We start from the raw sequence: 17,018 nt of genomic DNA, 5'->3' as shown, positions 1-17,018 counted from the left end.
CAGGGATTCCTACAGCTTTTAGATTTATCCACAACAAATTGTGTTGTCAAAATCCCTGTACTATAAATACAGTGATTCCTACAGCTTTTGAATTTATCCACAACAAATTGTGTTGTTAAAATCCCTGTACTATAAATACAGGGATTCCTACAGCTTTTAGATTTATCCACAACAAAGTGTGTTGTTAAAATCCCTGTACCATAAATACAGTGATTCCTACAGCTTTTAGATTTATCCACAACAAATTGGGTTGTTAAAATCCCTGTACTATAAATACAGTGATTCCTACAGCTTTTAGATTTATCCACAACAAATTGTGTTGTTAAAATCCCTGTACTATAAATACAGGGATTCCTACAGCTTTTAGATTTATCCACAACAAATTGTGTTGTTAAAATCCCTGTACTATAAATACAGGGATTCCTACAGCTTTTAGATTTATCCACAACAAATTGTGTTGTTAAAATCCCTGTACTATAAATACAGTGATTCCTACAGCTTTTAGATTTATCCACAACAAATTGTGTTGTTAAAATCCCTGTACTATAAATACAGGGATTCCTACAGCTTTTAGATTTATCCACAACAAATTGTGTTGTTAAAATCCCTGTACTATAAATACAGTGATTCCTACAGCTTTTAGATTTATCCACAACAAATTGTGTTGTTAAAATCCCTGTACTATAAATACAGGGATTCCTACAGCTTTTAGATTTATCCACAACAAATTGTGTTGTCAAAATCCCTGTACTATAAATACAGTGATTCCTACAGCTTTTGGATTTATCCACAACAAATTGTGTTGTTAAAATCCCTGTACTATAAATACAGGGATTCCTACAGCTTTTGGATTTATCCACAACAAATTGTGTTGTTAAAATCCAGTGTACTATAAATACAGGGATTCCTACAGCTTTTAGATTTATCCACAACAAAGTGTGTTGTTAAAATCCCTGTACCATAAATACAGTGATTCCTACAGCTTTTAGATTTATCCACAACAAATTGTGTTGTTAAAATCCCTGTACTATAAAATAAATACAGTGATTCCTACAGCTTTTAGATTTATCCACAACAAATTGTGTTGTTAAAATCTCTGTACTATAAATACAGGGATTCCTACAGCTTTTAGATTTATCCACAACAAATTGTGTTGTTAAAATCCCTGTACTATAAATACAGTGATTCCTACAGCTTTTGGATTTATCCACAACAAATTGTGTTGTTAAAATCCCTGTACTATAAATACAGGGATTCCTACAGCTTTTAGATTTATCCACAACAAATTGTGTTGTTAAAATCCCTGTACTATAAATACAGGGATTCCTACAGCTTTTAGATTTATCCACAACAAATTGTTGTTAAAATCCCTGTACTATAAATACAGGGATTCCTACAGCTTTTAGATTTATCCACAACAAATTGTGTTGTTAAAATCCCTGTACTATAAATACAGGGATTCCTACAGCTTTTAGATTTATCCACAACAAATTGTGTTGTTAAAATCCCTGTACTATAAATACAGTGATGATTCCTACAGCTTTTAGATTTATCCACAACAAATTGTGTTGTTAAAATCCCTGTACTATAAATACAGGGATTCCTACAGCTTTTAGATTTATCCACAACAAATTGTGTTGTTAAAATCCCTGTACTATAAATACAGTGATTCCACAGCTTTTAGATTTATCCACAACAAATTGTGTTGTTAAAATCCCTGTACCATAAATACAGTGATTCCTACAGCTTTTAGATTTATCCACAACAAATTGTGTTGTTAAAATCCCTGTACTATAAATACAGGGATTCCTACAGCTTTTAGATTTATCCACAACAAATTGTGTTGTTAAAATCCCTGTACTATAAATACAGTGATTCCACAGCTTTTAGATTTATCCACAACAAATTGTGTTGTTAAAATCCCTGTACCATAAATACAGTGATTCCTACAGCTTTTAGATTTATCCACAACAAATTGTGTTGTTAAAATCCCTGTACTATAAATACAGGGATTCCTACAGCTTTTAGATTTATCCACAACAAATTGTGTTGTTAAAATCCCTGTACTATAAATACAGTGATTCCTACAGCTTTTAGATTTATCCACAACAAATTGTGTTGTTGAGTGGAAAATATGATTGTCTTGGTCACAATAAATTTAGATTGTCATGGTCTAATTATTACATGATTTCTTGATTTAAATACAATTTAGGATCATTAATCATAACTACCATAGTTATTAATACAAACAAATAGCAACATTATTATCATCAGTATCATTATATCAAACACCTAATTGCTGCCCTCATATCCTGTCGCGTCCCCTTATTAATTTGAATTTTTTTTTAATTTATCAAATTATTACTTTACTTTAAAATGTTTATAACTGCAATATACACTTTGAAAAAAAATTGAGATTGTAGGGGCATCTCTAATTGTATCAATATTTGAAAAAACCCCACTTTTTGTTCCCATATCCTACCAATCAAAAGGTGTATGCTAATTATGTAACTTTAGATATCTAAACTGTAATCATATAAACATCCATTTTCAAATAGTAAGAGCAATTGGTTTTCAATGTGAAATGACATATAAATGAGTAGACAATTGACAACTGAGTTACAGCTTCAATATGTTGACAACTGTCTACTACAGCATTGAGTACACAATTGACAACTGAGTTACAGCTTCAATATGTTGACAACTGTCTACTACAGCATTGAGTACACAATTGACAACTGAGTTACAGCTTCAATATGTTGACAACTGTCTACTACAGCATTGAGTACACAATTGACAACTGAGTTACAGCTTCAATATGTTGACAACTGTCTACTACAGCATTGTGTACACAATTGACAACTGAGTTACAGCTTCAATATGTTGACAACTGTCTACTACAGCATTGAGTACACAATTGACAACTGAGTTACAGCTTCCATATGTTGACAACTGTCTACTACAACATTGAGTACACAATTGACAACTGAGTTACAGCTTACATATGTTGACAACTGTCTACTACAACATTGAGTACACAATTTACAACTGAGTTACAGCTTCAATATGTTGACAACTGTCTACTACAACATTGAGTACACAATTGACAACTGAGTTACAGCTTCAATATGTTGACAACTCATTTATTAATCCACTCTCGTTTATGGCATTGAGGTCTGGGGTAGCACATATTCTTCTTACTTAAATCAATTACTAAAAAAATGTATGTTTGTCATTTGATTTTGCCTGTAATCTCAACCTAGAGACTCTAATATAAATGCACAAAAAAATATAAAAACAGTTAAAATGGTCTTATCTCTAAATAACATTTGTATGAATAGAATGTCCATGTTTATTGCATCATTGGGCTAAGTCTGTGACTTAAGTATTCATCTTCCTCTGAGAGATCTATACAAATGAAAAACAGTATCAATCAATTTAGTATAACAGTTATCATAATTATTGTGGAAATTGTAATTGTTGTTTTAAGATTATGAATAATAAATATAAATTCATAAAACACCACAATATTTCCCACTATAATAAATTCAGTGGATTAGCATCATAATCATTGTTGAAATCATAATCATTATTTGAATATGATTACAGTATAATTCATGAAACGCCAGAATAATTTCCAATTTTATTTAATAAATTCAGTAGATAGCATTCTTATCATAATTAAAATTTTAAGATTTATGAATAAAAATTCATGAAAAACCACAAAATCATTTCCAATTTTAAGTAATAAATTCAGCATTGTTATAATTATTGTTTAATAATCATAATCATTGTTTGAATATGGTTATAATATAATAATTATAATTCAATGATTTTCTATCTATAATCAGCTTTAAGAAACAACTACAGTACAACAAAGCTACTCACTCTTATTATTTTATTCCTATATTAATAATCAACATTGTAATTATATTCTTTGTGTTGTATAAATCATACCTTTCATAGTATTCCTCATAACTTCTATGTCATTATCATCATGTCAATAATCATACTAAAATCGTGTAATGTTTATGTTTATCTCCCAATCCTGCATAATATTTATGAATAATTTACCTTCACTTTGTTCACATTGGTGACTTGATGATGCCGTCTCACTTCTTCTCACTATCACCTACAAATAATCATTTAATGCAAATAATCAACTTTAATGAATAAAATTAAACTATTTCATTTCATGTATTCATGCAAAAAGAAAATAAAAAATATCACTAAAAATATAGAAAAAAATATATTAAAAGATGAAAAGATCCATCAACAAAAAGCTAAAAGATTGTACGTGGTTGATGACCTAAAAAAAAAAATTTAATCAGATTACAAATACTTAAACTGTTTATAAATGAAAGATTAATATTACAAATAACTTAATACAATATAAAGTAGAAATGCATACAAAGTAGTGTGTTACTTGCTGTTGTGCTAAGACGATCTGCAAACCAATTTATTTTTTCTGGATCATCAGATAATTCTCCATCAATTTCAAGCCTGAGAACTGCATCCCATACATTTGATAAGTTATATTTTGTCAATTCATAGTAAGCAGTAACATTACGTAATGCATCTGGGTCAACTTGATTCAGGGCCTTGAACAGTCGCTTTCTGTAAGGTGACAACTTAGCTTTACCAGTATGTCTATTCAGAATGTTGTTGTTTCTCATATACTCTGATACAAGATCTTTGGCCTGTTGGATTTCAGATGTATTTGTAATCTCTAACAGCAAGTTAACATTAGTTGATGAGATGAAACCTTTGTCTTCAAGTGCATTGAGTAAGTTATGTCCATTGAAATCTTTATTTGTAAGGTCCCCGACATTCAATTGATCAAATAGTAGGAACCTTATCCAATGATATCTTTCACCATCAAAGCACCTACTGAGACCAGCTTTTAGGTCTCTGAAATTGTTCAAAGATTCAGAATATGCCATTGTGTTTCCTGCAAATAAAATTACAGAAAATTACTGAAATACTGAAATGTCTATTATCATAATAAAATAACAATAGAAATTCTTCTTAAAGATCAGCAAATATTAGTATAATAAAAAACCGATATATATGTATAAAATATTTAAAAAAAATTTAAATATAGAACACACCAATTATTGCACAAAATCTTAAGTTTAAAAAGCGACTAAAAGTTAAAATATGATAAAATGCATGGACAATTTGGTGTCTCATTATCAAGATATAATAAATGCCCGCTTCTTCTATGTCTCACTAGTCTGCTTAATTGTTAAATAATAATGACTTTACATGTTTTTTTTCTTAGAAAACACTTCTTTGTGCATTTTGCTCGCTTTTATGTGTAATTTTTTAATTGTTTAATATTTATAATATTTATTTGAAAAAGTATGTGAAATTTAAAATTTGTAAAAATTTGGCCTTTGTTAAAAATCCCCAATTCAGCTTTTTTGGCTGCTATGGATTTTTATTTGTCTTGCATGTTTTATGTTTAAGGATTAAACTAAAGATACCAAGAGATATATATCATTATTGTTTCCCCCCAATTCTGATCAAAACCAGTTTTTATTTTCTCTCTCCACTCTACTTATTTTCCAACATATATTTTGATCCATTACCTTGATCTGTTTCTCTTCCTTTTCTTTCTTTTGGCCCACTTTTGTCTGGAAAAAAAAAATTACAACTGAACCTCCTACAGTATAAGTGGACACCATTGAAAAGTATCTGATTTTAGAGGAGTCCACTTATCACAGATTCAGCTGGTGTCTGTTATTATAGTCAGTGTCCAGTTGTTTGCATTATATATAAATGGCCTACCAAAGTATGTGTCTAGTCATATAAAGCTATTTGCTGATGATACAAAGATCTACTCAGTAGTTAACAACAGAAATGATGGACAATTATTGCAAGAACTTTAAACAATGCACTGCAGTGGAGTAAAGAATGGATGTTGGCTTTTAATAAAAGCAAATGCATGGTGATGCACTTCGAACATTCAAATGTTCATTTTAAATACCAAATAGATGAAGTTGAACTGGAAACAGTTGAGAAAATAAAGGACCTAGGAGTACTAATTACTAATGACTGTAAACCAAGCCAACACTGTGCCAAAGTGTCTCAGCGGGCCATGAACTGTTTAAGAAGCATCAGAAGGACTTTCGTATATATGGATAAGGATTGTTTTAACGTCATCTACAAGCATTATGTACGCCCACATCTCGAATTTTGTGTTCAAGTATGGAATCCGTATCTTCAAAAGGACATAAATGTAATTGAAAGAGTACAACGTCGTGCGACTAAATTAGTTCCATGTATCCGTTCATATTCATATGAAGATCGTTTAAAGCTTCTTGGCCTAACAACCTTGTATGACAGAAGAATTCGAGGTGACCTGATTGAAGCATATAAAATTGTTAAAGATTTCGAGGGTGTAGCCAAGGATGACTTCTTCCAAATGAGAAGTAACATTAGCAGAATTACTCGAGGGCATCACCTGAGATTTTTCAAGCCTACTTTCCATAAAGGATTGAACTGTAGAAGACATACCTTCTCGCAACGCGTAATAAACCATTGGAACAGTTTACCAGCCGACGTTGTCAATTCTGAGACCACTAACACCTTCAAGAATCGCATCGACACAATGTAGTTGATATGGGGTTAAAAAGGCACATCGCCTAAACTTTCCCATTATAACTAAACTAAACTATGACGGATTCAGCTAATAGTGCCAATTGAGTGTCCCTTTCTGTTATAGGAGGTGTCCACTTTACAAGATATCACAGCTAATAGCAACAAGTTGTAACAATGTATAGATTATCAAATAATGATTCTGATAGTACTACTACTGGTAAGAGGAATGAAGATATCACAGCTAATAGCAGCATGTTGTAACAATGTATAGATTATCAATAATGATTCTGATAGTACTACTACTGGTAAGAGGAATGAAGATATCACAGCTAATAGCAGCATGTTGTAACAATGTATAGATTATCAATAATGATTCCGATAGTACTACTACTGGTAAGAGGAATGAAGATATCACAGCTAATAGCAGCATGTTGTAACAATGTATAGATTATCAATAATGATTCTGATAGTACTGCTACTGGTAAGAGGAATGAAGATATCACAGCTAATAGCAGCATGTTGTAACAATGTATAGATTATCAATAATGATTCTGATAGTACTACTACTGGTAAGAGGAATGAAGATATCACAGCTAACAGCAGCATGTTGTAACAATGTATAGATTATCAATAATGATTCTGATAGTACTACTACTGGTAAGAGGAATGAAGATATCACAGCTAATAGCAGCATGTTGTAACAATGTATAGATTATCAATAATGATTCTGCTAGTACTACTACTGGTAAGAGGAATGAAGATATCACAGCTAATAGCAGCATGTTGTAACAATGTATAGATTATCAATAATGATTCTGATAGTACTACTACTGGTAAGAGGAATGAAGATATCACAGCTAATAGCAGCATGTTGTAACAATGTATAGATTATCAATAATGATTCTGATAGTACTACTACTGGTAAGAGGAATGAAGATATCACAACTAATAGCAGCATGTTGTAACAATGTATAGATTATCAATAATGATTCTGATAGTACTACTACTGGTAAGAGGAATGAAGATATCACAACTAATAGCAGCATGTTGTAACAATGTATAGATTATCAATAATGATTCTGATAGTACTACTACTGGTAAGAGTAATGAAGATATCACAGCTAATAGGAGCATGTTGTAACAATGTATAGATTATCAATAATGATTATGATAGTACTACTACTGGTAAGATGAATGAAGATATCACAGCTAATAGCAGCATGTTGTAACAATGTATAGATTATCAATAATGATTGTTGTACTACTACTGGAAGAGTATTATCAAATATGTCTATTTTCAAATAAGGTACAGTATCCTCTTTTTCTATTCTATAATTATTTAAACATGTCACTTTTTTGCAGAAATAGGTCACAAATTGTTTATAGAACAGAAATAGCCTTTTGTTTTTCAGTTTCCTGTGCTCTAGGGATGAGTGAGAGTCCTTCATGAAGAAAGTAGTGTATTGAAAATGTACTTAATAAAAATAAATAAATTTAATGACTCTTACCTCCAAACAGCCGCTTGTAACATGTGACATCCATCGTAACAGACTTGCCAGTTTCTGTGCATGTAAACTTCCTGCATTGGAAATCTTTAAGAATTTGAAAATGCTTTTTGTCTAATTGATCACTACACCGACAAGGAATGCATCTCTTAAATGGAATCCCTCTTCTACCACCATCTTTAGATTGCTCGAATGACTTCTCAACTGTTGACAAAACCTAAAGATATAAATTTAATGTTGATTTGAATTTAATTGAATTTAACACATATCATATCAACAAATATGAAAGCATCAATGATGCAGTAGCTTACAAAGTTAGACATTTTATGTAATGTGAGGCAGGCAATGTTTTCAGATTTATGGTGTAAATCTGAAAACTTGATTGGGAATAAATCTTTTAATAGGCAGATACATATTAAAATTACTTACTAATTCAATTACAAAAATAAAAGAGAACATGGATGTAATTTGTTTACGCTGTTTACGGTTCTACTCCGTGTCCAAAGTTGGATCATCGCCTTTTTAAATGACCTAGCTTCCCGGACCTAACATTCGTCACTGATTTACGATGGATAAATTTAATAAAAAATAGGTGTGTTATAAAATAAATAATGAATGTTTTGTATTCGTTGAATGGAGAGAATATGTTATTCATTGACTGCTCTATTTTCGGCTCTGCTTTGTTAAAAATAGTGCAGTCAATCTTTCAACTCATAAAATATTCTTACCATCCATCTCATAAACATTCATTATTATACTATACAATGCAATGTTGGAAAGTAATTTGTAATTGGTTTTTAAAATACATTGTATATATGCAGACATTTTCAGACATCAAGCAAACCTGACATTTTCATAAACTACCTCCAAATAGATAGATAACGTAACTGGTATAGATACATACCAATTTACATGCTTCAGCTGAAGGCTCCTCATTACTCGTTTCATCAAAAGAATCTGTTCTTTTAATAGCCATCTAGAAAGTAAAAATAGATGTAATGTTTTGTTATCAGAATTTAGTTTTAGTTTTATATGCATTTAAAGTAGATTCTGACATGACAGATTAGGGAAAGACTAAGAAACAATATTTAACTTTCATAATTTAGTGATATTTATTGAACATTAGAGATTATATATTACCTTTAACAAGAACTTTCGCTCATCATTCTTAGTAATAAATTTGTCAAGAGACAAAGTCACATGATGATTTTCGTCGAGGTAAAGTTCTGCATAATTACATGCGAGTATTGGGTTAACTCCTTCCTTTTGAAATTTGTTAAGGAATTCAATAATTAAATACGGAAACAACACGTCTGGCAGATATCCCTCAAAGTCATAATAGATAGGCCTGCTGATAGATTGTGAATCATCAGGTAATTGTCTCACTTTACTTGTCTTGATAGCAAGTCGCAGTGGCACAAAAAAGGATCGTTTTCCAACTGATTTCTGAAATTGTTAATTTGTAACAATGCCATTTAGATTACTTTAAGCAAACTAAAGATACTCTATCATGTAGACATTTTCATTAGAAAGTTTATTCAAACTTTGTCTGAACATTAAACATCCAAACTATTAAAATAATACTTTTTATCCCAAATCTTACATGCATAAAATGAAAGATTAAAGAAACAAAACCTACTGTAGATGTACTTGCCACTTCTTGGCTGCTGGTTGTCTCCCTCTCACAAATGAAACCTAATTGAATCATCAGTGCTACAAGGAACTCAAAATTCTTTCCGTTGTCAACTTTACTATCTTTCCATAATTTTTGCAACAAGTCTTCTTCCAGTATGCCTTTGTCCAGCTTATCAAAAGATTCTCTAAATTTAGCGGTCTAAAAAGAAACCAACTATCAACCATGCATCGTATTTTGTGAGGATGACGGAAATAGCATTTAGAATATAGATGAACCATGTGTTGGTATTTGGTATAATACAGTATTGTGGTTTAACCCTTTCACTGTGCGTAACAATGAGAGACAGGTGATTTTTAATAAATTGCAAAAACCTACTAAATGAGATAATTTTGTAAATATTTTTGTGGTGGATAAAAAAATGGTAATTTGCATACTAATGACATCATTACAGAAGACGATATTAAAAAATATAGAGGTCACATGTAGTGCAGGAAAATAGTTTAATACCGGCATACCCGGTAATGATGGTTATATGCAGTTGGACGACATGTTTATACTCGGTAATACCGGGTACACGCAGTAAAAGGGTTAAACTGTGAAATGACTCCAATTTAGTTTGCTATTCACTTTTATAGTTCTTCAATTATAATAGATTGAAAGCAGAATATTAAAAGTGAACTAATTAAAACTTGTAAAAAAATTACAGTAAATTACAAATGATGCCTTACGGCATACTTTTATTTTATCTATAGAAAATGTTAAGCATCTCTATCAAATATTATCAATGACAAATTCTTTGCTAAGGAATAATAAATTACACAGAACAGGAGTAATTATACTACGGCAACACGTTTTTACAATGCAAGACATTACATGAGTCTACTTACGGGATATTTTGGGGGAACCACAGTTACAAATTTGGTGACAATTTCAACCAGCCTCATCGGATCTAGCACGACTTTATCTCTTAATAATTTGTTGTCAGGCATGTAAACAATTTCACCAAGATCGTACAAGAAGTTAAGCAGGACTGATTTGTTTTTTTCTTCAACAATACCATTCTTACTTGTCAGAATTTTGATCTAAAAGAAATAATAATTAGTATTATTCAGAATTAAATAAAAAATGTGGGTATTACATGAAAAAATAGTTTGAAATATTGAATTTCAATGGCTAATTACCTCAGTATTTTCAAACACACAATTTATAAATAAAACAATGGCAGCAAATATCTGAGATGAAAATTTGATTTTGGATATTGTAATCTAATTGGCTAGGCTATGGACATTTTTTAATTAAAAGGTACTTATATTTAGAAACGTTAATTTTTTTTTTTAGATACTTGATAGATACTTGCGACTTAATATTTCGAAAAATGTAAACAAAACAAATAACATTTACCTCTTTTAAAGGACACAAAGAAAAGGAGGGCTGTTTTTTTCCTCTTAGATCATGTAGATCACATCGAAAACGCATCCACTTTAAAGGAAAAGGCTGTTCTAAAGATTTCATAAGCGTATCAATAACTTGTTTGAGATCACTAAAGCTCTTATCTGTAGTTGGTTGACTGTTTTCAATGGCAAAATATTTGTGGTAGACATGATTTCCATATGGTTTAGTTTTAAGCACATCTTGAATAATTTTAAACACCTTTTCTGCCTGTTTGTATATAATTTTAATAACAGTTTACGCATAATAAGAATGTGTCAATTTGGTAATTTATTTTAAGTAATATTTAAAAACAGTTACAACTGCAATGTATCTTTGATTGTGGCTATTTATAATAAGATAGAAACAAAAGAAGTATTAACCTCATCATTTTGCTGTTTTTCAGTCTTACCAAGCTTACCCTTGTGTGTACCCACAATAAGGATAGTTGGTTTGTCAACTTCATTTTCCTCATCTTCTTCCACAATACGACTATGAGAATAAACTGACAGGATGTAAGATAATATGAACTGGAGATTGGTCCAATGATGTTGAAATTTCCTCTGAAAAAGAATTACAGAACAATTAACCACAGTTAAATTTGAAATGCTTAGTTTTTAAAAACTGTTCTTATAAATTAGAAGACTTGTTCAATCACAATACTTTACTGCTGCCATGCTCTAGAAATACTTACTCCAGATGAATCAATGAAAGTAGCAAGATCATCCAATGGTTTACTGAGATCAAACACAACAATATATAGTGCTTGAAGTGTCATGAACATCTGCAAAAATATTTAAGTATTGACTGAGTAATATTCTTGAAGGCCTTTTGACAACATATGAACAAATATTATTTTTAATTGTATGTGGACCTTAAAGATGTATTGTCCCCCAAAAACATGAAAAATGAAGATTAATTAAATCAGAATTTGAATATTTATTTTGTAGTTAATCACTTCCATTGAAAAAAAAAAACGAAAAAAAAACAATGTTTTCACTTATAAAATGACAAAATATAAAAATCCATTGGCTGGTAGCCAATTTGACAATTTTTTGCTTTAAATTACATTTTTTCAGGTAAATAAATTTTTTTTTTCGATCCAATTTTTGGTCAAAGTGATGTTACATTAAAATGGAATATTAAAAAAAAAATATTTAAGAATTATTTTTTCAGGGGACAATACATATTAATATAATAAAGACTTTCATAAAGGGTAAAGGTAAAGGTATTAATAGTTGTCCTCAAGCTTAACTGAAAAGTGAGCTTGACCACTGACACTGACCAACGGCAGCCAGCAGTGAAGCGCCTACCAGATCAGCACAACGGGAGACGTCCAACTATACCTTGGCCATACAATCATGTTAGTCTATACAGAAACCTACTTACCCGATGTAGACCATGGTATATTAATTGTCCCCCATGGTCCCAGATGTTGAATGTTTCTTCCAAAGTCTCCTCCTTATTTTCCTCAACTTTCTTGATTACATCCTTATCTAATTGTTGATCTGTATCAAATGGAACAGCTTGAGTAGCTGTATCAGTACCTGTAGTGGAAACAAATTTTGTGGTCATTCCACAAACGGCGTAACAAGCATAATTTTATTTCAAAAATTTTAATTCATCATATTTAATCAGTCAGTTAAAAAGTTACTATGAGTATAGTTGTCTTCATTATCATCATATGAGCTTTCGCACCGGGAAGGTAAGTGAAAGGGGATGGTAGATATGAAAGGATACTTTAATATGTACAAACTATTAATCTGCACATTTGTATAAGCCCAGTATATATTTATGTATATTATATAGTAGGTGTAGACTGTGAATTCACTTTGATTCTTCTAGATTCATACAAAAAAATAAGCATCTTTGTAAGCCCCTCCTAAGGTTTTAATTAGGTGTTTTAGTTCATCTTTGTTTAACTTTGCTAACTAAGAAACATGCCCATCAAGCCTGCATGTACAGCGTCTTTGGACTGTCTAGGAGTGGGATGGCCGCTGCCATGTTTTCTCTAAATTACCGTCACCATAATTGTTACACAGATAGATAAATCTGATAACATAATTTTATACTTCTTTAGTTACATTAAATAGGAAAATCTAATTTTAATAATCTTATAATCTAATATTATTTTAAATAACTATGAACTTAAATATGTCCCCTTGAAAAATATGCAATTTTAATGTCATCTAATAGTTATCCACTTTGACCAAAAATTGGATTGAGAAAAAATGTATTTACCTAAAAAACTGTAATTTTAAGCAAAAAATAGTCAAATTGACTGCCAGCCAATGGGTTTTTGCTTGAATTTAACCATTTATTTTTTGTTATTTTGTATGTGTTTCCTTTTTTTCTACAGAAGTGATTGACTACAAAATAATCTATTCAAAGTCTGATTTTAATAATCTTTATTTTTCATGTTTTTTGGGGACAATAGATGTTTAATATGACAGAAATTGCAAACTGATAATTTCAACTTATTTATTAGTGCTTTTACTACAAAAATGTAAGAATAATTAGAATTTAATGGAAAGTTACATACCATCATTGTTGCCATGGTTATTGTAGTCAACAACAATTCCATCCTCATCATCATCATCATCATCTACAGGTGGTTTCATGTCAATCTAACACATAAAACAAAAGCAATAAATGGATAGAAAAAAGAAATAAATGTTATTCAAAGTGAAATACAGTATTGTTTAAAATTTAATATAAGAGAAAACTAATATTATTTACTCTCAAAAGCAAAACCAAATTAATTTTTAGAGTAAATTTAAAAGGATTGAAGCAAAAAAAATGAAATAGCCACTCATAATGCATCATTGATTCATTTAGAAAGAAAGCCTAAGTGACTGGTTTGCAATAGTCCTGTAGGTGCTACTTTATTCATTATTATTGACATACGTTTACAGTTTCCTTTGCTCTCAATTTGTCAGTGACCATTTTTGTATACTGTTTTGAAGGATCACCTGTAGAGAAAGAGAAAGTGTGTACATATTATTTCAGCACATACGTTCATATGTGACTATACTTTGGATATTTTACTACTGTCGAAGTAAAATTACAATTACAGTACATCATCAAAGAATGTAACATACAGTAACTTGTGCCTTATAAAGGGATCATAGAGTAACAATTGTAATGTATGTGAAAATATGACTGTTGAATCCATACTACGGTTGTATACATTTATTGAATTCCATTCTATGTCTCCATTTCATTGTGGACTTGTTTGTGTCTATGATAATAATTATTGATAAATATGGTTACATAACGTATGATGATGGGAAGAGTAATATGCTAATTTGTATTCATGTTTACCACTATCAGCTTTAGCCTCTGTCCATGTTGTGCTTGCTGTTCTTATCACCGCTATGCCATCTGTAACTACATGCTTTTCCTCAAATCTGGCAAAAATATTTGAAACCAACAATGAACTTCAGTCATTTTAAGTACAGGTACTGTAAAAAATGCACTTTTCTCCTTTTACTTCAAAACCATTTTAATATATTCATTAATTATACATTTAGGAAGTCAAGTTATCCGACCATTCGAATGATCTTTTTTTTAAATACAAGCCTAAAAGCAAATTCTATATTCTATAGAAAATTTGATGGTTTTATGATAATTGTAGAAACCAATTTATATATTTATAGACGTTTTTATTCAACTATTGTTATCTATCACTGCAATATTTAAAAAGTGGTAGTTTATCAAAAACAAATCAATAAAGTTGGCTGGTTTGTAATTCTTAGTTGACTCACAAATATTTTGTAATGTTCATTTCATTGTCCTACTACTACTACTTACTCTTTTCCAAGACACGCATTTATGAGGCATGTTTTACCAACTCCTTCTTGCCCAATCACTTTAAGCATTCCAAGATTGACTGGGACGGATCCATCTTTCAAGGCTTCATTGTATGCTTTCTGAAAATCTAATTCACGTGCAGCAATATCTGAAAATTGAATCAAGATTTTAATAGATTTTTTCAACATCTGGAGTAAATAAAGTAAAAAAAAAACTAGAATTTAATTCGTCACTATGACGAATTATAGGTTATATGCATTGATTTAAATAAAGATAATTGATTTTTAAAAGATATATTGATTGATTGATTTTCTCAGAATCTTTAATTATTTATAATATAGGATCTTGCTAACGCGAATACAATAGCCGGTATCACCATCCGATCAAAGATCCCTCTGCGTATAATGTCATAAACCACATTGTTACATAATAATAAAGACATTACTTACTTTTTATCTAGATTTCATTATAAATTATGTGTATAATCTATACACTAAAAAATAAAATTGAACAAACAATATGGATAATAAAAAAAAATCTTATTTCCTTTCCCAATGTGAGACTCGATCTCGGTACCTTAAATGCCATAGACACGAGCACAGACCACCGAGCCATACACAACTGACTAAAAGTTGTAGAAAGATTCCTCCATGTATTTGCTATGCAGTAACCACTTTGGCGCAGATAGATTATTACATACCGCAATGAATTATAATGTTTTACTATGATGCATCTTTAAAAATGTTAAAAAACGATGCACTGTCAAACTATATAGTTTTAACTTTAATATATGAACTTTTATTTTGAAAGAAGAACGTTTGTTATTTCGGCCTAAGAAAATGTCATAATTTTTTGATTGTCGAAATAAATTTTTTTAAATTTAAAATGCAATTAATGATGACTTTATCAACTTTTGTTCTCTTAATTTCATAACAAATCATACATATTATACATACTGTACACTTCAAGAAAATGAAATAAAAAATACGTGTTCCCGAGCATTCTGACGATCTATATTATTTTTAAAATTTTGTTTAAAAGTGATTCATGCTTGTGAAGATATGATTACAAACGTGATTTCGTTAAATCGCGCGTACATCGCGTGATCGCATGATAATGCATATAACCTAAAAATCAACAATCAAGCAAAAATCAAGCAAGCATGCCACATAAATCTGCAAACTAGCTTCATTCCATTATTACAGTATTTTAAATGGAAACAATCAATTGTTTTATTTATGATAAATAAAATCTCTCCATTTGTTATTTGTTATCAGTTGCACACTTTTTCGCCTTTTTACAGTACCGCTCAGAAATGATTTTTTAAATAACATTAGCATCTAATTCTCTCTTTACTGAAATCCCATTTTAATCACAATTCTGTTAAATTATATATAGATACAATCATAAAACATACAGCAGGTCTTATTCTTAAACTCACCACTCTCTGGCTTAAGAAGTTTTGTTTTCTGTTCGTCACTTGTCTGTTTCTGAAATTGTGTTTGAAATTGCTCAACAGTAGTACTTGGTAAATCTAAAAAAATGCACAAAACAAAAATATTACATATTATATATTTTCATAAAAAACACTATATTAAAAGTCTTTTTTTTTCAATGGTATAAGGTTATATATAAAGGCTCTGTGTGATACAAAGCCTTACAAACACTTGTGGGTGATTGTGTATAAGCAATCATTCATTCTGAATATACTATAATAAATAATAATGTATATTTTTAACTACAATGTATACAGTTAACAACTACAGTTATTAATTTAAATTATGTCCAAAAAAAATTGTGGAACTCAAACTCATCCAAACATATAGACGTAAATGCAACATTTTTTGACAGCGATCCTGAATCTAAATCGTTGAAATTATAGCAACATATGGTTGATTAGCATGGTTTCAATGGGTAAAGTGCAAATATAGTAATCCTGAAATGAATAACTGGTATGATTCAGAATGAGGCAGTAGGAAATGCGATTAAAAACATCTATTGTAAGTTTTCAATATGCTTTGAACTTTTTG

At 30.4% G+C, this 17,018-nt stretch overlaps 1 protein-coding gene and 1 long non-coding RNA gene across 2 annotated transcripts in view; both read right to left on the bottom strand.

Annotated features, from left to right (window-relative positions):
- Window positions 1-17,018, bottom strand: part of LOC140046073 (uncharacterized) — an 80,569-nt gene that overhangs the window by 55,200 nt on the left and 8,351 nt on the right. The window lies entirely within an intron of this gene.
- Window positions 430-16,623, bottom strand: LOC140046600 (uncharacterized). Its single transcript, XM_072091293.1, has 18 exons — window positions 16,430-16,623; window positions 14,989-15,136; window positions 14,500-14,585; window positions 14,083-14,147; window positions 13,718-13,802; window positions 12,565-12,722; window positions 11,870-11,959; window positions 11,559-11,738; window positions 11,149-11,406; window positions 10,635-10,829; window positions 9,751-9,945; window positions 9,252-9,557; window positions 9,016-9,087; window positions 8,115-8,328; window positions 5,595-5,639; window positions 4,412-4,951; window positions 4,075-4,132; window positions 430-3,408 (listed from the first exon to the last, which is right to left on the bottom strand). Exons 2-17 carry the CDS (start codon window positions 15,054-15,056, stop codon window positions 4,113-4,115), a joined length of 2,577 nt encoding a protein of 858 aa, XP_071947394.1. The 5' UTR covers window positions 15,057-15,136; window positions 16,430-16,623; the 3' UTR covers window positions 430-3,408; window positions 4,075-4,112.

This window comes from Antedon mediterranea, chromosome 4 (assembly GCF_964355755.1).
Source record: "Antedon mediterranea chromosome 4, ecAntMedi1.1, whole genome shotgun sequence".
In the NCBI taxonomy this organism is placed as follows: Eukaryota; Metazoa; Echinodermata; class Crinoidea; order Comatulida; family Antedonidae; genus Antedon; species Antedon mediterranea.
This window is presented reverse-complemented; position numbering and strand designations above follow the sequence as displayed.